This window comes from Cupressus sempervirens, chromosome 9 (assembly GCF_028749045.1).
Source record: "Cupressus sempervirens isolate cs-2001-9-10 chromosome 9, ASM2874904v1, whole genome shotgun sequence".
NCBI lineage: Eukaryota > Viridiplantae > Streptophyta > Pinopsida > Cupressales > Cupressaceae > Cupressus > Cupressus sempervirens.
The window spans coordinates 805836668-805859120 of NC_143126.1; the positions used below are offsets into that span (position 1 = coordinate 805836668).

Consider the following 22453-nt stretch of genomic DNA (forward strand, 5'->3'; position numbering starts at 1 on the left):
ATCATTAGGTAGTGTTCTTTCCATTATTTCTTTAGCTTGCAGATCTTTAACATATTCTGTGATAATATCATTTTTCCAATCTGCTGTGATGTTGGTTATGATATTTATAAAATTCTGTCATGATAGTGCGTCTGCTACTATTGTTGGTTCCTTTGACATATTCGATGTCAAAATCATAGGATTGAACCTTACTAATCCATTTCTATTGACGATCATTGAGATCCTTCTGGTTCTTAAAGAATCTTAGGCTGTTATGTTCTGTTTTGATGTTGAATTTACCACAAACCAAATATTGTCTAAATTTAGCTAGTGCATGAATTATTGCCAACATTTCTTTTTCGTAGATAGAATAGCGTCTTTCAGCTTGTGTAAGCTTACGGCTCTCGAATGCTATGGGGTGTTTGTTCTGCATGAGGACTGCTTCGATTCCTTCTCCTGATGCATCACATTGTAGTTCAAAGGGTAGTGTGAAATTTGGAATAGCCAAAATTGGGCATGTCCTCATTGCTTCTTTCAATTTGTCGAACACTCGTGCGATGTCATTCCAGGCGAATGCTCCTTTTTTGGTTAAATTAGTTAAAGGGGTGGGTATTTTAGAAAAACCTTTAATAATGCGCCTATAATAGCTACATAATTCCATAAATCCTCCGAGCTGTGTTAAGGTTTTGGGTTTTGGCCAATCTCTAATGACTTGGATCTTTTCATCATCAACACTCACTTCCTCTGCATTGATTTTATGCCTAAGATAAAGGATTTCTTTTAATCCAAATTCACATTTTGATGCTTTAGGAAATACTGATTCTGATTTAAAATACTCAGAATTTCTTCAATGTGTATATGGTGTTCTTCCCATGTTTTACAGTAAATGAGAATGTCATCAAAGAATACAAGTAGAAATTTTCTTAGTTGTTTCTTGAAAATTTGATTAATGCATCATGATTGAAAAGTTGCTGGTGCATTAGTAAGGCCAAATGGAAGAAAAAGGAATTCAAAATGTCCAGTGACATCTGAAAGTAGTTTTATGCACATCTTCTTTCTTCATACGAATTTGATGGTAGCCAATACCTAAGTTGCTGGTACAGGTACGGGGACATTGATATGATATGCTGGCACGGCAATTTTTTGGGGGCAGTTTGGGTACGTTTGGGTACGGCCATAAATAAAAACATAAAAATTATAACTATGTAAATATTTGCAGGCTTAAAAGTAAAAACAAGATCAAAATTCAGAATACCACAGATTATACATGGTAAACAAACTCAAAACTGCCATTAATATTAAAAATTAAAAATATCTCAAAACATGAACTTTATGATAGATTATTCAAAATTTCAATGCATTCATTGGTTCAACATTAAAATAGCACACTTAGTAATTATTATGTATCAATGATATAGGCATCATATAAGATCATCAACATCAGAATAGAACAGATCATACATGCTGCAGCTAAACAAACTCAATACTGCCATTAATCTTAAAAATTCAAAATATGTCATAACATGAGTTTTATGACAACTTATTGAACTCATTGTTCATTGGTTCAACATTAAAAGAATACGCTTAATAATTACTAATTATGCTTCAATGATATATGATGCCGCATCATATAAGATCATCAACATCAACATCATCAGTGACAGTGACATTAGATGATGCAAGTAGATTAGAATCACATGCAACCTCACTACTACTTGCACTAGGAGGACGGTGGCTACCCGATTGCACATCCAGTACAGATTGTGTAGCAGCTGAAAAATCCAAATCAGTTCGCTCCGGATCTACATCCCAAAACTTTATGCCCCCTTCCTTGTACTCATTTGACTATGAGCAAGAAGGCGCAAGTTGGAATGCACATAAACCGGCTCTTGCAACCAATCGATTGCATTTCACTGAGTGAATAAAGGAGTATGTACTCCAATTTCGCTCAGATGAGGAGGAACTAGCAACCTATTGAGACAAAGTGAGGGGCATAAAAAATGTCATTCAAATTTTAAAGTTAAGAATATTTGTTATTTTTACAAATTGTAAACAATATAAAGTTAGAGAGTGCAAAAGGAATGGAAAAAATTTACTTCTGATAAAAGTTTGATTGCAAGAGTTTGGAGGTGCGGTGATGTATGACCATTAAGGTACCACCAAGCATGAGCATCCTTTGTATACTTGTCACAGAGAGCGGAAGCACTTTGACCATTGGAAGTTACAAAATCAGCAAACTCGCTTGTAACTATATTCTCCATTTCACGATCAGGGAAGAGTTTTGCAAGTGCTTTCCTATACCCTTCACTAACTTTTGCATCTCTATATGGTGGTACCCTTGATGGCATAGCAAGAATTTCATCACTATAAAATTTGGGAGTCAATGCAAATGCAAGACGATGGAGTGGGATGGTCATTTTATTCCACCGCTCAACACAAATTGTTTGCACCTCTTTGAAGAATGTTTCTTCAAGATCGCTCCTTTTCATTGATGACATGCTTCATTTTCTCAAGCATTGAATCAATTCCATCATATACCTCTCCCAAACATGGATGATCCGTGTCGGTATAACGGATCATACTCATGATAGGCTCAGTAAAACTAAGAAGATATTCCACTCGTTCTCACCAAGTGTCATCCAATATCATTTGTTTTACATTTGTAGCCCTTTTAGTGTTTGATTGCCTCCATAATGACCAGCTTTGACTAATAACCATACTAGCAAGTGGCTCTCGTACCTTCACAAGTCTCCTCAACACAATTGTGTTGGATGCAAATCGAGTCTCAACAACCTATTAAAAAATAAAAAATAAAAAATAGAATTGCAAACTAAAGATGTGCTAAGTTTAAAAACTGAATTCATAATTATTAAAGTGAAATACAAAATTCAAAAGTTAAGAACTAAACTTAAAAGTATTTCAATTACCTTTAGCAACTCCAACTGCGAAAATGATCTAAAAATGGCTTGTGATATGTGATGGTTTGTGATGAACATTTGGATCTCTTTAGCTTCTGCATAGATATATTTGATCCAATTTATTTTCCTACCCAACTTTTGTAGCATAAGATTGAGAGTGTGCACTGCACAATGGGTCCAAAATATGTGCTCAAACCGTGTCTCAATCAACATGCCTGCAGCTTTACAATTCTTTGCATTGTTTGTTATTACTTGGACAACGTTTTGAGGGCCCACATCCTGAATGCATTGTATAAGGATGTTAGCAATAAATTGTCCATCCTTCACTCGCCCTTCACAATCCACAGCTTTAAGAAACATTGCCCCTTTGGGGCACACTGCAATCACGTTCATTAATAGACGATTTTTGGCATCCTTCCACCCATTAGAAATAATTGACACCCCTATTTGTTTCCATGAATTCCTAATTGGAGCCAATGTAGTGTCTATGCTTTTTACCTCCCTAGCTAGTAAAGTGCTACGCACCTTCTCATATCCTGGCCCCATGTACCCTTTTGGAGCCTCATTTACTTTTCTCAACATATCTTGCCAATATGGTGATCTCACAACATTAAATGACAAACCATTTGCATATAAACATCTTGCAACACTTCGATCTGCAATCTCCCTATCATCATTTTTAAATGGACTCTCTAATGGCCCCTTGCTTTTCTTCACATTAATAGGTTCTTTAGTTCTACCTAAAAATGGGTGGCTCTCTACTTTAACATCAAGAAAGTCATTATGAGATGGAGGAGGCTTACTTGATCTCTTCCCTTTCTTTAAAGGATGGTTTGTGCCACGAGAAACTCTTGCATCCTTCCTCTTGCTCTCTAATATGGTCAGCTATTTATTGAGGCGGTAATCCATTGCCATCCTCTCCTGGACATGCTTTGATACCCTGTTGGGGAATTGCACAAAGATGGGCTTTCACACGACTATATGAACTTTTGTACCTCAGATTACAAAAATTGCATATCCAAACAAATGTTCCACCCCCTTTAACTTGTTCTATCATTTGGACATGTTTCCACAAAGGTGAACTTGGATCGGTCTTGAAGTTGGGAGACTGAGAGCTAACCTCAATTGTCATTATCCTGTTAACAACAAATTAAAATCCAATTATTAAATAATAGAGATAAAAAAATTGATCAACTATAAAAAAATGAATTAATATAATTATAATCATAAATTTATAAGTTATATTTTAATAACAATTTTATATTATTATTTATTTAATACTTAAAACTTCTATTATTGATTATTTAATATTTTTTTAATTTAATTAATACATTAATATACACAATATTAATTTAAATTGCATTTTAAATTTTTTTAACTCAATATTAGAATTAATTTATTTTCCCATTACTATAAATTATAAATTTAATATTGTTAAATTATAATATATGAATATCAATTAATTTTACAACATTTTTATTAATTTAATAAAATTTTATTTGATTAACTTAAATTTTCCTATATGAATACAAGAATTTCAAAATATATTTATACCTCTTACCAACCATAAAATTATTAAATATACAATAAATATTAAATAAAAGTTTGAACTTTGTACACTTCAAAATAAAAAATAAAAGTAAATATTAAATATAGAATAAATATTTAATAAAAGTTTGAACTTTTTACACTTCAAAATAAAAAAACAAAAACAAAATAAATCTATTTTGTATGCCATTTGATAAAAAGTTATACAACTTTAAGAAATTTATATCATATTAATAAAAACATTGGATAATCTGCAATTTTTAATTTAATAAACATATTAAAATGTGACATTACAAAAACTTTAGTCTAATCTGTCGGAGGGAAAAATATTCATGGACGGAGGAAGAAATATTCACGGCTGCGTTTGGTCCGGCATTTGCCCTCTACAATCAATGTTCCTTGCGAGTTGATCTCCTCCTACCAACTGCACAGATTGACTCTGCAAAAATGAAAGCCCCTGCCTACACGTGTTTTTCTCTGCAAAAACCAAATCTTAAACCGACCTTCTGCAAAGTTGTGTGTCAAAGTGTGTCGAACATGTATTAGTATCCTATTTATTCTTTCAACAGTGCGTTTAGAAAAGAGGTTTCCATTTTTTTACAGTTGACAAAATGGGAAAAACATTCCCAAAATCAAACAATCCAAAGAAACATTCAGAAAAATGTTGCTTTTCATTGAGATTCGTTTTAGAAATTTTTCGTAGAAGTTAGATTCGACGAGATTTTGTGGGAAATTAATAAAAACGTTTCAGCAAAACCAAAAATGGACCATATGTGAATCGCACTAGTATTTCAATGGTTTCTGTTTCCAGTACGTTTCGTGCCTGGAAACGACGGGGCACAGGCTACGAATCTGCAACTTAGGCCAAAACGTAAGTCAATTTTGGAGAAGTATTGTGCACCATGTAGCTTGTCGATTAATTCATCTATCCTAGGTATAGAATATCTGTTCTTTATTGTCTTTTTATTGAGAGCTCTATAGTCTATGCACATTCTGTACGTTCCATCTTTCTTTTTTACCAATACTATGGATGATGCGAAAGGACTGGCACTGGGTTGAATGAGGCCCATCTCAAGTAACTCCTTTATGGTTTTTTCAATCTTTTCCTTGAATTTATGAGGATGTCTATAAGTTGTTGCTATGACAGGATTTGCTCCTGCTTCTAGTTCTATTGAATGTTCAAATCCTCTCTTTAGGGGGAAGCCCTAAAGGGAGTTCTTTAAAGACACCTTTATGTTTTTTGAAGATAGGTTGGATGTGCACATGAGTTACTTGATTTTCTGGTGTAGATTTGTCTATAATCATACATTGTGCAACCCACTTTGGTTGGTTGTGTCGAAATATTTTTTCGATTCTTTTACATGAGATTATTTCTGGAGTTTCATTTGGTAGTCCTTTTAGGGTGATTTCTTTTCCCTTGTGTTTAAAACATATTCCTAGGTTGGGGTGATCCATGATAGAATGCCCAAGGGAATCTATCCAAGGTAGTCCCAAAATTACATCGTATTGTAAGTCTACTACATAGAAATTCCTCTTGATTGTGTGTTCACCCAACTTAATTTCTAGATTAGAAACAATTTTAGAGCATTGCTCAATTTCCCTGTTGACAAAGGCCGCTCTAAATCCCTTGAAGTCTCCTTTCTCTAATTTCCTCCTTGCAACAAGACTTTTACTGATAAAGTCATGAGAAGCTTCGCTATCGACTACGACAATTATTTTTTGTCCCTTGATGATGCCTTTAATTCTGAAAGTTCGGTTTCATTGGTTTGAGAAATTGTGGCTATGGATCCTGTAACTTCTTCCCCCCTTGCTTTTTTGTTTGGATGTTCTCCTTTTATAGTATGGATATGACTTACTCTTTTGCATGTGTGGTTATATCCCCATGGTTCCTTACATTCAAAACATAGATTTTTTCTTTTTAATTCATTAATTTGATCCATTTTCTCTCTTTCCTTGAATTTGTGTCCCTTTTCCCATGGGTTCTTACAAAAGTAACAAGGTTTACCCGTCTCTTTAGGTGGCAGAATTTTGGATTGATCTTTGGATGATGGATCATCAAATTTCTTGGCTTTAAAAATTGCATCTTCTAGTGTAATTGGTTCCATGGCGCTCACCATACTTCGAATTGAATCTCTTAATCCTTCTACAAATAGGTAGGTAAGCCTTCTTTGGGATATTTCTGGCACAAATGCAGATAATCTTTGGAATTCATTTGCAAATTCACTCTCAGTACCTTGTTGTCTTAATAGAGTCAATTCTTTGAAGTACCATTCTGGATCCTTTTGATCAAATCTTTTGATGAGTTTTTGGGTGAATTCATGATATAGGGTTATGTGTTGGTATCCATGATTTTTTTGTCCATATTGCCACCACTCGTGTGCTATTCCAATTAAATGTAATACTGCAAATTTGATTGAGTTATCTTCTGACATGAGACTACATGATAGATATGTGTCTTAACTTTTCTACCCATGTCCATAGAAGAATTTTTTTTGTTCCATCAAAGTCAGGTAAAACTACCTTGTTGATCTTCCTTTCTAGATCTCGATTGCATGGAGTTTTCCTTTTGCGATTGTAGATGTCCTTCATTTTTGTGTCATAGTAGTCTTTAAAAGGTACATTATTCCTTAATTCTGCAACTGATTGGGAATATGTTTCTAAAATTCTTTCTACATTATCATTTGAGTCTTCATTGGCGTCTTCCCCTCCCCCTTCTTGGTTTTCTGGCGGTGCAAAAGGAGGTGTAGATGAGTTACAATTATTCTCAGAATGATCTGAATTAATATCCCTCAAATTGTAATTTGTGTTGTTTGTGTTTTGGATGACTTGGAGGAGAAGTTTATTTGTTTCCCTATTTTGTTCCATGAGTGATTGAGTGATTTGGGCCGTTTGTTCCTTAAAGGCTTTTAGATCTTTACTTAGTTGAGCACTCATGGTGGTGTCACCCTTCTTCCTCTCTCTTTCTATTGCTCTTTGCTCTCTTTGATTTGTTTGCATTAACTATCCTTCACAGGTTGGTAGGAGTCCTACTCTGATACCACTGTAATGTCCCTACTTGCAAGGACTTATAATATTGTCTTGTTTTTTTGAAGGAATCAATTTAAAAGATTACCATTGCATTATTTAATCAGATTAATTCTTCATATATGTATATATTCCTATCCTATCTACTACATTGTATGTATAGGCTAGGTCATTCGGGGATTGGACAATGAGACTGCATTAAAGGCTTGACAAGACCTTGGTCCTCGCCTTTCAAATGAGTGCTTTCCATCCCTTGCTATGCCTAGATGCTATACCATACCTCAGTCCTCGAACATTGTGGTGGGGTCCCATAGCTTGATAAACCTAAGCCCAAGAGTCGGTATATTCCCCTCTTGCCTTAGGACTCAACCCTACCCTCTTATCCACTTGGTTCTTACTGATTATCATAATCTTGAGATCTTTCTTGAATCATTATCTCTTCTTAATTAATTACATCGATTAGATGTTTATTTCTTTTATTTAATTATATCAAATGAAAGAAAATGTTCATTCTTATTACCTTGGTATTTCTATATAATTATGTTACCTCATTATTATCATAATTAATATTAAACAACATTTAAAATAACAGATATTTACTGTAATGACCCTGCTCAAATTTGCCCTCAAAAATGCTGATGAAAGCTCAAGGAATTTCATCAAACAATTCACATGCAAGGGACATATGACTGATATAGTATTTCAGCTAGCTTCAAATGACTTTTTCTTCAATTTGCATCAATGAGAATTTTGTGCTAGAAGACTACAATGGACTACACAATGACCTAACATGAGTGTGCTACTATTTTTGACAATATTCAGTGCATATTTATGATCTAAGCATGAGAAATGAACACCTACTGCCAACTGGCATTTTTACAAACAGTTGGTATGCAAACTAACTAGCTGATAAATAATGATATTAAATTGCTTAAATGACACCAGTGACTATTATCTTCTCAATTGCAATGAAAATTACAATGCTCATGAAATATGGCCAAGACTTTGGCATTTACATGGATTACAAAATGATAATGCTGGTATAATGCACACTTATAGCTGAAAGCTTATAACACCCTAAAAAACAATACTAACAAAAGAACCTGGTTGTAGATGGCTGTAATAATTTCCTTCTATGCTGCCCCTTCTGCTTTGCTTTTTTTGAACTGCTTTTTCTGCCTGCTTTTTTCGGTTCTGCTTTTTCGGACTGCTTTTTCGTATCCACTTTTTCAGCCTGCTTTTTTGGTTTCGCTTTTTTCGGACTGCTTTTTCGTACCTGCTTTTTCAGCCTGCTTTTTTGGTTCCGCTTTTTCGGACTGCTACTATGTTGAATCTCAAGACCATATCTTTCAATGGCGTCAAAATTTCCAGCTTGAAGGGATTTCGTCCTCCAAACTATTAAGACAAAATCTCCAGAAAATTTTCCAATTTCTTTGATATTTTCAAGCATGCGTAAAAGAAGCTCTTCCATTTTTTTTATAGTGTTCTCACAAGAGCTCCATTCTTCGTTTTCTCAATGTGGGATAAAACATAACTCCCTTTATGTAACTTATGTCTCCAATGTGTTATAAAATAAAGGGGACTCTTTTAATTTAAATATTTCCCACAAACTATAGTCTATGCATTAATAAAGTTAAATATTTAAATTTAACTTTATAAAATAGCTTTATCAATGCATAACAAATCTTATTAATGATAAACAAGTCTTCTTGTCGATTTTAAACAATTACCATTGACATACCGCTACCACTGGATGTCCAACCATGTCCAAGATGACTTACTATAAATAGTAAGTATGCCCAAAGTTGCCTCAGAACCCATCAGAAAGACCTGCAACTGAAACTATGTAGGCCAAATGGCCTCTAAGTCCCTTTAATGTCCTGGTTAGCCTACGAGACAGTGGGGAAATAGGCCAACGAAAACAACATGCTATGAATGCTAAAAAGGGAACATTACAGTCCGCCCTTCCCAAAATTGCTTATCCCTAAGCAATGGTCGAACAACAACCCAATCAATTCACCTGGATCCCAAATGTAGTCATGAACTATACTGTTGTCAGTCAACATAGGCCCCTGCAACAACCTCTGAAAATTAACCAAGAGGAATCCATAATCAAATTGACAATTACATTTCAACCAAACTCCAAAATCACAACTGCCACAGTCAGAAACCCACGAGACACAAACTCTTAGAACATCAGAACCCAAGTAAAGTGGACAAATCAAGCTGCCAACACAGTAAATACCATCAACGCATCCCACTGGTCTATATGGAATGTACAATCCAACTCTGCAACAATGGTGACCACTCCCACATGAAACTACACCAAATACAAAGAACCCACACACTGTACATCTACTGCAGTTACCACAACTCTGTAGATTACCGACCATTGTCTCATAACCATAACCCCCATGCACCGCTAATGGTGAAAAGACATCACAAGATAAACAGCAAGAAATGGAACCCAAACCAAATCTGCCTGCCATCAACTCCTCAACACATGGATCAAAAGAAAATCGATGAACATATCCTTTAGTATAATGCCGATAAAAAGAACCAATCTCAGTCAAAGACTCATCTTGCAGACGTGATATGACCAACTGTGACTGATCATCAGCTAAGTCAGATGATGATATAGCCAAGGGCGCAAAATCAACAAAATCACTAGTCTCTGTGCCCTTCAAGTCAAACATACCACAATGCTCAGCTGCAGTGCCTAACTCAGCTGAACCTACCTCCAGTGGAAACAGACCAAATATGCCAATACTAGTGTCGTGGACAGATATATCCTCATCTCCATTGCCTCTATCAACCTCGACCATGGACATCCTCGGATCACCAGACACCACGGTCAGTGACTGTACAGAATCGAGTAAAGATTGAAGTCATTCCAACAACACGGTCACCTCAGCTAAATGAAATTGTGACTCCTCGAAAGCCAACTGTGTACTCTCAAGAAACTCAGAAGTCATCTCGAGCTGCTGAGTAAGCTCACTCACCTCATCTTCCTTGACCAATAATGCGTCGTATGTTGTACTGCCCCATTCCATAAGATAATCTCTGTCAGCTACCAACTGCATATAATTCTGTCTCAGAATCCGAATAGCCTCCCATAAAGAGTAGATCTCTGTCAAGGAAAGATAACTGCCTCCTTGCTCATCACTAGTAGGAGAACCCCATCCATAAACTGCTAACAACTGGCGAGCAGCATCAAAATGTTCGCACGAAATAGCAATGTCTCGCTCACTAACTCTCAGCTGACTAGACACATGATTGTGCTGGCTGGTCAAACTCCTATACTCTACCCTTGGTACACTGTCCAAAGGAGTAACCTCATAATAGCTATCGTCTGTAATACTGCCATCCAAATTCTGTAGTCCAACTGCTGAACTTGTATCATCGAATGGAGTAACTGAAGCATCAACATAAACCTCCGTATCAAAGGAAACTGTTGAGGAGACTAAGTCCTCAAAACTGTCCACAACATCCCCCTGGGTGTCATCTGTAATAATTAGATCCTAGGACTCTTCTGTAAACTTTGTCATATCTGAGAGATCATCAACCCATTCCAACAAGAATGGTCGACTGGATACATGAACAATGCTCAACAAAGGTGTGTAAAAACTAATTCCAGCATCAAACAAGTTGCTGGCATGGATGAGAACTACACCTGGCAAACTACTAATCAAGTCCATGATGGTGCAACAGATACGACTACCAAAGAATGATAAATATCTCCGGTCAAAATGATCCCAAGTACTAAGATAAGGATCCCAACATCTAATCCATGAATGGAAACCAACTGGCAATTCAAGTAAACCTCTCACCTGAGTAATGTGAACAATACCAACTGACTTCACGAACCTGTCTACAGTCTCTGAATCCGGAGTGTGAATGCTAGACGTACTCATATCATCATCAACATGTGACCCGACTGTAAAAGGAAACTGAGTCCTTGCTATATGCGCTAACTCCCAAACTGAACTCACCTCAAGACAACGCTCGTCCACATGTCCCTCAGAATCCTGAAGAGCCAACTTCATTGCCTCCATGCCTTCCTTGATCTGTTGTAAGTCGTCACAAGAAGAACTTGTTGTGACTCCTTTCTGTCTCTCTTGCAGTTGAATCATCCAAATGTGATTCTCAATCAATCCATGTATCCTATCATGATGGGCTAAAGCCGTGACAATATTCTTGTCCCTTATCTTCCGCTGGCTTGCCAAACCAAGTAAAGAGCTACTAGCCTCTATCTCATGTGAAGAAGCATCCAACTGTGCCTGATACTCACTTTCTGCAAAGTCCTGAATGCTCACTTTCTGATCAACTATACTATTCTCAAACATGACAGTATCCCCAACTGCTGTAACTTCATCTAGCCCAACTGTACTGGAATCACTATCTGTGTCAATCACACAATCCGGTGTGCCTGTGATATCACCTTCTGATGCAACTGGCTCAACTTGCACAACATCTGTAACCCCTTCTGCCTGTGAAGATGATGCAGATAAACCATTACCTGAAGATGTTTTGAAGTCTCCCTGTATCGAATCTGCATGTCTGTTAAACTCCTCATACAAGTTTCTGCCTGTCATAGGGAAGGTATGATCCTTAGGTCTATCAAAGCATTCAATCAGTCTCTCCGTAAACTCCACATATGAGGTAATGTGTGCATGACCCATAGTGACCATACCATGATGCCACCACTTGTGTGCTAACCCATCCAGGTGAATTGCTGCATACTTAATAGCTTCTTCCTCAGGCATAAGGTTCAATTGTAAGTATGTGTCAAGCTTTTGAACCCAAGCTCTTGCTGTAGACTTCCCCGAGCCATCATAATATGGTAACTGAAGTTTCCCTACTTTCTTTCGTAGCTCATAGCTCTGGTTCCTGTCATGTCCACATGGCATATGCTTCATCCGCACCTCTATATATTCCCTAAAGGTGATTGCAGCAATAAAATTTGGACCTCCGGCTTCCCAATCTCTCCTCAGCTGGTCCTGTATATCAATGATCTGGGGCTCTGGTACGGGTTGCTCTGGAGCTCTAGGAGGAAATATGGGAATCATGGGCCGCGAACTCACTGTCCTAGTTTGCTGGGGTGCATGACCGAAATTGTTCCCAACTTGTTCGCCTCCATTATGTGCCCCATCCTGATTATTACCATTCTGATTATTTCTTCCACCCACATTAGCATTCAACCCCATTTGACAAGCCATCATCTGCATCATAAGCTCAAATCTTTGACTCTGTTCCTGTGCTCTTTGCTCTGCTGATTGCTGTACCTGTGCTAAGGTGTCTAATAATTGTAAGAATCTTTCCTTTCCCTGATCTGGACCGGCATTCATTTTGTCCAACATTTTTTTCCCTATCTGGCTATTCCAAATTCCCTATAAGACCTCCACAGGATGGCAGGACTTATAGCTCTGATACCACTGTAATCACCTTGCTCAAATCTGCCCTCAAAAATGCTGATGAAAGCTCAAGGAATTTCATCAAACAATTCACATGCAAGGGACGTATGACTGATATAGTATTTCAGCTAGCTTCAAATGACTTTTTCTTCAATTTGCATCAATGAGAATCTTGTGTTAGAAGACTACAATGGACTACACAATGACCTAACATGAGTGTGCTACTAATTTTGACAATATTCAGTGCATATTTATGATCTAAGCATGAGAAATGAACACCTACAGCCAACTGGCATTTTTACAAACAGTTGGTATGCAAACTAATTAGCTGATAAATAATGATATTAAATTGCTTAAATGACATCAGCAACTATTATCTTCTCAATTGCAATGAAAATTACAATGCTCATGAAATATGGCCAAGACTTTGGCATTTACATGGATTACAAAATGATAATGCTGGTATAATGCACACTTACAGCTGAAAGCTTATAACACCCTAAAAAACAATACTAACAAAAGAACTTAGTTGTAGATGACTGTAATAATTTCCTTCTATGCTGCCCCTTCTGCTTTGCTTTTTTCGAACTGCTTTTTTCGGTTCTGCTTTTTCGGACTGCTTTTTCGTACCCGCTTTTTCAGCATGCTTTTTTGGTTCCGCTTTTTTCAGACTGCTTTTTCGTACCTGCTTTTTCAGCCTGCTTTTTTGGTTCCGCTTTTTCGGACTGCTACTATTTTGAATCTCAAGACCATATCTTTCAATGGCGTCAAGATTTCCAGCTTGAAGGGATTTCGTCCTCCAAACTATTGAGACAAAATCTCCAATTTTTTTTTCAATTTCTTTGATATTTTCAAGCATGTGTAAAAGAAGCTCTTCCATTTCTTTTATAGTGTTGTCACGAGAGCTCCATTCTTCGTTTTCTCAATGTGGGATAAAACATAACTCCCTTTATGTAACTTATGTCTCCAATGTGTTATAAAATAAATGAGACTCTTTTAATTTAAATATTTTCCACAAACTATAGTCATGCATTAATAAAGTTAAATATTTAAATTTAACTTTATAAATAGCTTTATCAATGCATAACAAATCTTATTAATGATAAACAAGTCTTCTTGTCGATTTTAAACAATTACCATTGACATACCGCTGCCATTGGATGTCCGACCATGTCTAAGATGACTTACTATAAATAGTAAGTATGCCCAAAGTTGCCTTAGAACCCATCAGAAAGACCTACAACTGAAACTATCTAGGCCAAATGGCCTCTAAGTCCCTTTAATGTCTTGGTTACCTACGGGACAGTGGGGAAATAGGCCAACGACAACAACATGCTATGAATGCTAAAAAAGGAACATTACATTTACCTTATTACCTTTTTCCTGCAGGTGTAGAATGACATGGTTCTCAGTTGATGTGGAGATGTGCGGACTAACTCCTTCCACACTGTCTTGTCCTTTGGCGAATTAGAGGATATTGCTGGCGGCATTGATTTGCTCCTTTCTCCACCCTTTTTGATGTTTGTGTCCTTTTTTTTCCTGCCCTCCTCTAACTGTACGTACTTCCCTTTATAGTACTCCAAGAGGTACGATGTTTTTGATTTAATTAAACGGTTGGTAATTGTGTTTTATTTTATGTTTATTTGTGTTTCTTTTTTATAATTGCTTTATTTGAAATGTTATAACAATTATGTCAATTAATAATAAGTATATTTTATTAAGAATTATACTTCTTTTAATTTATTATAATATCTAATCGACAATTATGTTATAACAATTATGTCAACTAAGTAGTATATTTTATTAACAATTATACTTCTTTGATTTATTATACTATCTAACAATGATTTACACATTATATTTATAATTTATTTAACGATTACATCTCTTGATTTACTATTATGTATAATCAACAATTTTGAATAGCAATGATTTACACATTATATTTCTACACATATATCTGATATGGTCATGAGCTGTCATAGACATCTCCCAAGCACGTTGCATTCATATTGGCAAACTAGAGCACAGCCATGATAGGGTTGGTGAATTCCAACACATATTCCACACGAGCCCACCAATCTTCTTCTAAGATCAATGACTTGACCTTTTGGGTCCTCTTTGAATTTGATTGCTATCATACTTCCAATTCCAACACATATTCCACATGAGCCCACCAATCGCCTTCTAATATCAATGACTTGACCTTTTGGGTCCTCTTTGAATTTGATTGCTTCCATACATCCCATCAGATCAAATGTCTCTCACACCTTCACAAGTCGTCTCACAACAATTTTATAAGATGCAAACAACCTAGGATCATGTTAAAGGTAAGTTAATAACAAATTAAAAATATGTTAATAACACATTACTAAATATATAATTCAATTTTGTAGAACATGAAATAAATGAAAATAAATAAATAAATTTTATCTTCAACAGTTCCAATCTTGAGAAAGTTCTGAAAATTACTTTGGACGCATGGTGGTTCTTAACAAACATCTTGATCTCCTCGTCTTCTTGGTAAATTTCTTTCATGCGCTCTCTTTGGGTGCCAATTGCTCGCATCACCATGTTGAGGGAGTGTATGGTGCACGGTGTCTAAAAAATGTGCTCATATCATACCTCAAACAAAGCATCTACAACCCTACAAATTTTTGCATTGTCTATAATTACTTGGACCACTGTCTCATTAACCACCATCTTTGTGAACTAAATGAGGATTCTGGAAATGAATTCTCCATCTTTGATTTCCCCTTTACAATCAACTACTTTGGTGACACCACAATAACATTCATAAATGGACAATTTGAGCAATCTTTTTATCCATCAGAAACAATAGAAACATCTGATTCAACAGCTCTCTTGCTTCCATTTTAAACACCTTGTCCAATGGACCTCTCTTGTGGGTGGAATCTTCTACTTCATCTACCACTTCCATAGAGGGTTTGGGCAAGAAGAGATGTGTGGAGGTTGCTACTGTATCAATGGGTAAATACATTTTTTAATTTTTCAAAAGTATAAATACTTTGTTTTCCTCTTGCAATCATTTTTTAGTATCTTCTTGTTCTTTTATGAATCCCACTATTTGTATAGGGGACAACCCATTTTTATTTGGGCCCTCACGCATATTAATCCCTTTACCACCAGGGCCCATAAAGTGAAGTTTCACTCAAGAATAAGACCTATTATATTATTTATTGGAAAAATTACGTTTCAAAATATATGCCCCACCTCTCGGAACTTGTGAAATCCTTGTAGCATGTCTCCATGAAGGAGATCCTTTATCAATTTTGAACTTTTGGTATCCTTCCATACCCATTTAACTTTGACTATTGACTATTTTGCAATTTAAAAAATAAAAATAAAGAAACAAACTTGAAAAAAATCATCACAATTTTTTTTTTTTAATCAAAAGACTTTAAAGAATAGGGTTTAAATATTACGATAATAGATAGTTTCTATTATCTCTGTTTAGTATCTAATGGTTTTCTATTGTAATCTTTTGTAAATATTAGAATGTTTCTAATATTTAGTTTTCTGTTTCTAGAATAGAATGTTTCTATTCTTTATAATTGTTTCTTAAGGAAACATTGTACAGTCTCTTGTATAAATTGATCTCTTGATCATTGTTAAAAACAATCAAATATTTTCTAATTACTTTGTAATATGGTACCAGAGTCAACACTCTAAATTTTTTCGAAAATAATTATAATTTCTTGGTTGAAATTATCTGCATTTTATTTTCGAATTTTTTTACATGCATATTTGCTTCCAACTCTCTATAATCCGACTAGGGTTTCTGTTCTGAGAGATCTGAATCTGTCGAATTCCGGTTCGGTTCTGCAATCCATTTCTGTCCAGTTCCGTCTATTTTCTGAACATTTCTGCCATTTTTTGTGTTTTTTTTGCAACAAGGTCATTTTTGTTCAAAACCCTAATTTTTGGGTTCAATTTTTTTTTCAGATTCCTGATTCTTGATGGGTTTTTTGAGAGCTCAACTAGGTTGTCATATTTTTCTGGGTGCCTCGATTTTTGAGCCAATCAACCTAGAAACCAACAACATATTCTTTCTGGGTCTTTCGAGCTCTCTTCTGGGTCACCGCTCAGATTTCCTGGGTCTCTACTTTTTGAGGGTTGCATATACTTGTTTGCATGTGTTGCTTTACCATGCAAAGTCTTGTGTTTTGCCTCTCTTAAAAATTCTGGTGGGTTTTCATAATTTTTTCTTCAAAAAAAAAATTCTGATAGGTTTCTATAAATTTTCTCTTTAAAATTTCTGATTCCTGTAATTGGCAAAGTTGTGTGGGATTCCTTTGTGATTTTGTAATTTTTTCCTCAAAAATTATCTATTGGGTTTTACCATTTTTCCTAAAAAAAAACGAAGGTTTGTAATGTTGGTTTTTGATTGATTTTTCATCACAAAAATCATTTTGGGTTTTGATTGATTTTTCACCTAAAAAATCATGGCTTTTTGCAGTTTCATATTATTAAATGCTTACCTTAGATGCTTAAATCTCCTTTGTGGAAGCTATTTGGCACTCCATGAATGATCTCTTTTGAAAATTCCTTTTGCAAAATAAAATGCCACAATGGAAATAGAATGAGTTGAGAGCATAAGAACAAACAAGATGATGTGTTTTTAGGTTGATGTAATGTTCTGATCATTAGGGTTGCCTGATGAAGAATCACAACCATTGAGTGGCCACAAGAAAGATCTATAGGAAGGCTGTACGGAAGGATGGTGTGGATTGTACGGGGCCTGGAAGTTTGTATGGTGAGCAAGTGAACAGGGCCGTACGGTAGTGAATGTGTGCACCATATGGTATTTCAGACAAGGCCGTATGATAGAAGATATGGAGATGTGGGGTACGGTGAATGAAGGGCACTGTACGGTGAGGGGGGAAGGATATAGACAATTGAAGCCGTACGATGTGGAATGGAAGCCAAGTTGATAGTCGTACAAAATATCCTAGAGGCCGTATGGTAGTGCTAATGTAGACCATACACTCAACAATGTAGGTTGTATGGAAGGTGATTGGGGGGTTGACAATGATGAATGAAGATGCTAGAAATGTGAAGGGAATGAATTATGGATTGAGGCAGAAGGCTGCATGGGCAACGGATAGAGGTACAGAGATGGTCGTGATGCCAGAGGGAGACGTAACCAACATACGAGACCGATCCACAAACACTACTAGAATGAAGTAACCAAAACACAGAAGATATAACAGACAATAAATAGCTTGCAAACAATAATGAAGCTTCGACTTGCTAGATCTGAGCCTGGAATTACAATAATGGAGTAGGGTGAGGGCTGAATCCCATAGAAACTAGAAAGCCAAGTAGGGAAGATCTTTCACTTCCGAAATGGCAAACAATAGAGAATTCCAACGGGAATTCGCATTACAAAGAAATAATCCAAATTGCATACTAACTACTACCTACAAGCCGTGCTTAAATACCTGTCGGGGAAACCTTTCCGAGGGTGTACAAAGATAGTCGACCGCTACACTTACCTATGGAAACAATTAAATAAAATGGGTCCGAGATATACTAAATCAATCAGAACCATAAATACACATATTACTAACTTGGCCCCAACTTAATTAATTAAAGTAACTAATTAAAGGTCCTTTTGATATATTATTTAAATTTTGGGACCAGTTAATTAATTAATTAAATTAAAATATTACATTCAAATTTGGGGACGTGACAAATCCTCGCTGCCCAAAGATTGCTTATCCTCAAGCAATTAGATGAAACACCAACTCCAGGGTCCTAAATCGAACGTGTAGGCGAGATGAGTTAAATGATATCAATCCTCCGAGCATCACATTGCCATCAAAATTTCACTGTGCCACACTGATATTGTCTCGTCCTGACTCACCAAGATCCCAAACTTGAAATTCATTTGTGTAATCCATCATGATTGCCACAGGGAAATAGACTTCATAATCAACCAATTGTAAAGAAAGCTCTTGCAAATACTCCTCAAACGAATCCACATCAAAAGGAGGCTGAACAACTACCGGTAGAGATTGGTTATTCAAAGGGTCACCGGTAGAACCCAAATTTCCATCAAGTTGATCGTCGGGTGTTGGTTCAATGATATTTGTGCAAGTACCTTCTTCTAGAATCATTTCCTTCATCCTGGTCTCAGGTACCAGGTAGATTCTGTCTTTGTGGTAAATGATTTTGCCAACCGCCTTGTATCTGTCATCCTGTACTTGACCATCCAATAGTTGGCTCGCATGAGTATTCTTGGAGTATTCGACTAACAGATCTGCCCTCCAATCGGCTGGAAACTAGGCCATAGTGTAATCCAAGTCAAAGCTCTCCATTCTCCCACAACATGTTGGCATAATCACCAGCTCTGATACCACTGTAATGTTCTAATCGTCAGGGTTGTCTGATGATGAGTCACAACCACTGAGTGGCCACAAGAAAGATCTATAGGAAGGCCGTATGGAAGGATGGTGTGGGTTGTATGGGGCTTGGAAGTTTGTATGCTGAGCAAGTGAATAGGGCTGTACGGTAGTGAATGTGTGCACCGTACGGTACTTTAGACAAGGTCGTATGGTAGAAGATATGGAGATGTGGCCGTATGGTAGAAGATATGAAGATGTGGGTATGGTGAATGAAGCGCACCGTATGGTGAGGTGGAAAGGATGATGTATGGACAATTGAAGCCGTACGGTGTGGAATGGAAGCCAAGTTGACAGCCGTACAGAATATCCTATAGGCTGTATGGTAGTGCTAATGGAGATCGGACACTCAACAATGCAGGCCATACGGAAAGGTGATTAAGGGGTTGACAATGATAAAGTAAGATGCTGGAGATGTGAAGGGAATGAAATACGGATTGAGGCATAAGGTTGTATGGGCAATGGAGAGAGGTACGGAGAGGGTCGTGATGCGGGAGATGAAACCAACATACGAAACTAATGCACAAACACAACTAGAATGAAGTAATCAAAACATAGAAGATATAATAGACAATAAATAGCTTGCAAACAATCATGAAGGTCCGACTTGCTAGATCCAAGCCAGGAATTACAGTAATGGAATAGGGTGAGGGCTGAATTCCACCGAAACCAAAAAGCCAAGAAGGGAAGATCTTTCACTTCCGAAATAGCGAACAACAGAGAATCCCAATGGGAATTCGCAGTACAAAGAAATAATTCAAATTGCATACTAACTACTACCTACAAGCCGTGCTTAAATACCCGTTGGAGAAACCTTTTCGAGGGTGTACAAAGATAGCCGAGGGCCACACTTACCTACGGAAACAATTAAATAAAATGAGTCCGAGATATACTAAATCAATCGAAACCACAAATACACATATTACTAACTTGGCCCCAACTTAATTAATTAAAGTAACTAATTACATGTCCTTTTGATATATTATTTAAATTTTGGGACCAGTTAATTAATTAATTAAATTAAATTGTTACATTCAAATTTGGGGACATGGAAGTTGAATGGTTTCATAAAGGGTTGTATAGTGTTTTTAGGAAAAATATTAAAACAAAAACACTTCTATAAATGTTTTTTTGATCACTTTAAGTGATCCCACTTGCCGATTCTCTCGCATGTGGGTTAGGCGTGCACAAGCTGTGTGCCACAGCCTGTGGATGTGCATTATGGCACCTCTGCAGGCTGTGGCGTGCATCCTGTGCTTACCCAGCCTGCATCCACATCTTGTGTGAGCCTGCGGGAGGCACATTCAGCAACTAAGTTATAAGGTTGGGGGAAATATCATAGACATCATCATTACTTCTCCATAGTTGTTAACGCTGAAATATGTCTTGTTTTTTTCTCCAAAAGATATGGAATTCCTTGTAAGATGATAAATAGCTGTTCAGATTTGTTGTTTTTTAGTTTGTATTTTACTTAAAGCAAGGTTTCATTCGACAAAGAACTTGTAAGCAAGATCAAAACAGGAGACAAGGTCCGACTTAGGAGAGAAAAGACAAGATTATTTCACATTAGCATCATTATGACACACTCATTATCTTGTTCACATATTTTACCTCTAAGTTATAGTATATGAAATGATTATGGGAAATAGAAAAGAATGTATAGTCAATGCTGAAGTCAAAATGGCCAACTAGTACATGACATTCTGAATTTTTTATAAGCAGATTATTCAATGAACAAGACCAGGCAGATCTGCATGACACCAACAATTCTGGCCATAGATTAAAAATTAAAAATGGGATCTGCATGCTTTGTAATAGTCATATCAAAACAGTCACTTAGCTTTACTCTTGTGTCTTGGACTACAAGATCCATCATGGAGCTGAATGATTTTTTTTGTTAGGAACTAAGAATCTATTGAGGAATTCAGCTCCTCACCAAAATTCATCAATGGATGAGGAACTAGAAACCATTATCTGGAGTTTGATCTTAAACACAATGATTTTGAAATAGTGCAATAAAATCTGCCCACATCCATCATCAAGAGTCGTAGTGCTCTCTTGGTCATGGGATTAACTACATAGAAAATTGGATGTATTAATAGTTTTTTTGGTCACAAAAATTAAGTTTTATCCATTTTTAACCCTTTTATAGAAGCAATAAAGAAAAACTGAACTATGTGGTCAAACCTTGTTATTGGACCTTTTTTTTATCAGTGGTTTGTAGGGTTGCAGTTGGAGAGCTGTGAATCTGAGCTTCTTTTAAATGATTAGTTTCTGATGTTTCCATTTGCAATTTTTTGTTGGTACTGTAGGATGATTGAGGATGCAGAAGAAAAAGGGCTAATCACTCCAGGAGTGACTACTCTAGTAGAACCTACAAGTGGCAATACAGGCATTGCATTGGCATGTGTTGCTGCTCAAAAAGGCTATAAATTTATTGCAGTAATGCCAAATACTTATTCTATTGAACGCCGAATGATAATGAAGTGTCTTGGTGCAGATATTTCCTTGACTGGTATAATTCTAAACATTGGTGTGTTATAGTGTTGTTCCTCTATCTCTTTCTCTCTAATTAATTGTTTGATGAGGTGAACAGGAGTTTATCAATATGAGTACAAAAGAATAGCACAATGAGCCCAATCTATGTGCAGGGAAAATCACTCAAATACACACACACCTCTCTCTCTCTCTCTCTCTCTCTATATATATATATATATATATATGAACTTGTTTTATATTCAACAAGTGGGAAGAACACTGTTGAAATGCTATTGATAGTCTTTGACTGAATGCACTATTTTACAACATTTCTTTGAAATCTCTAATAGAAAGATTATCTTTGGCAGTAACATATCTTGGAAATGACATTTAAGACATCTTTAACTATAGTATCATTTTTAGGGGTTAGGACTGGCTTGGCAAATAAAAAATATAATTGTGATTCAATTAATCTTTGATTTAATTGGTAAACAATTTGAGTTGGAAAATAAGAATTTGTGAAAATGTCCTAAAAAAGGGAAAAAATGTCATTTTAAATTTTAATATGGTTTTTTTAAATTTTTATTTTGAGGTTGCTGGTTACTGTGCATAGTGCATACTTTAATTGTAAGTTTAAAGTTTGAATCTAGAATCAATTAAAAAT

General features: G+C 36.1%; 1 protein-coding gene across 2 annotated transcripts in view; it reads left to right on the top strand.

Annotated features, from left to right (window-relative positions):
• LOC149541151 (cysteine synthase-like) overlaps window positions 1–22453 on the top strand; it is a 120085-nt gene that overhangs the window by 35257 nt on the left and 62375 nt on the right. For both annotated transcript variants that reach the window (XM_089802142.1, XM_089802143.1), the window contains exon 3: window positions 21624–21826. In XM_089802142.1, coding sequence (XP_089658268.1) covers window positions 21624–21826 — 203 coding nt within the window. The remainder of the gene's footprint in view (window positions 1–21623; window positions 21827–22453) is intronic.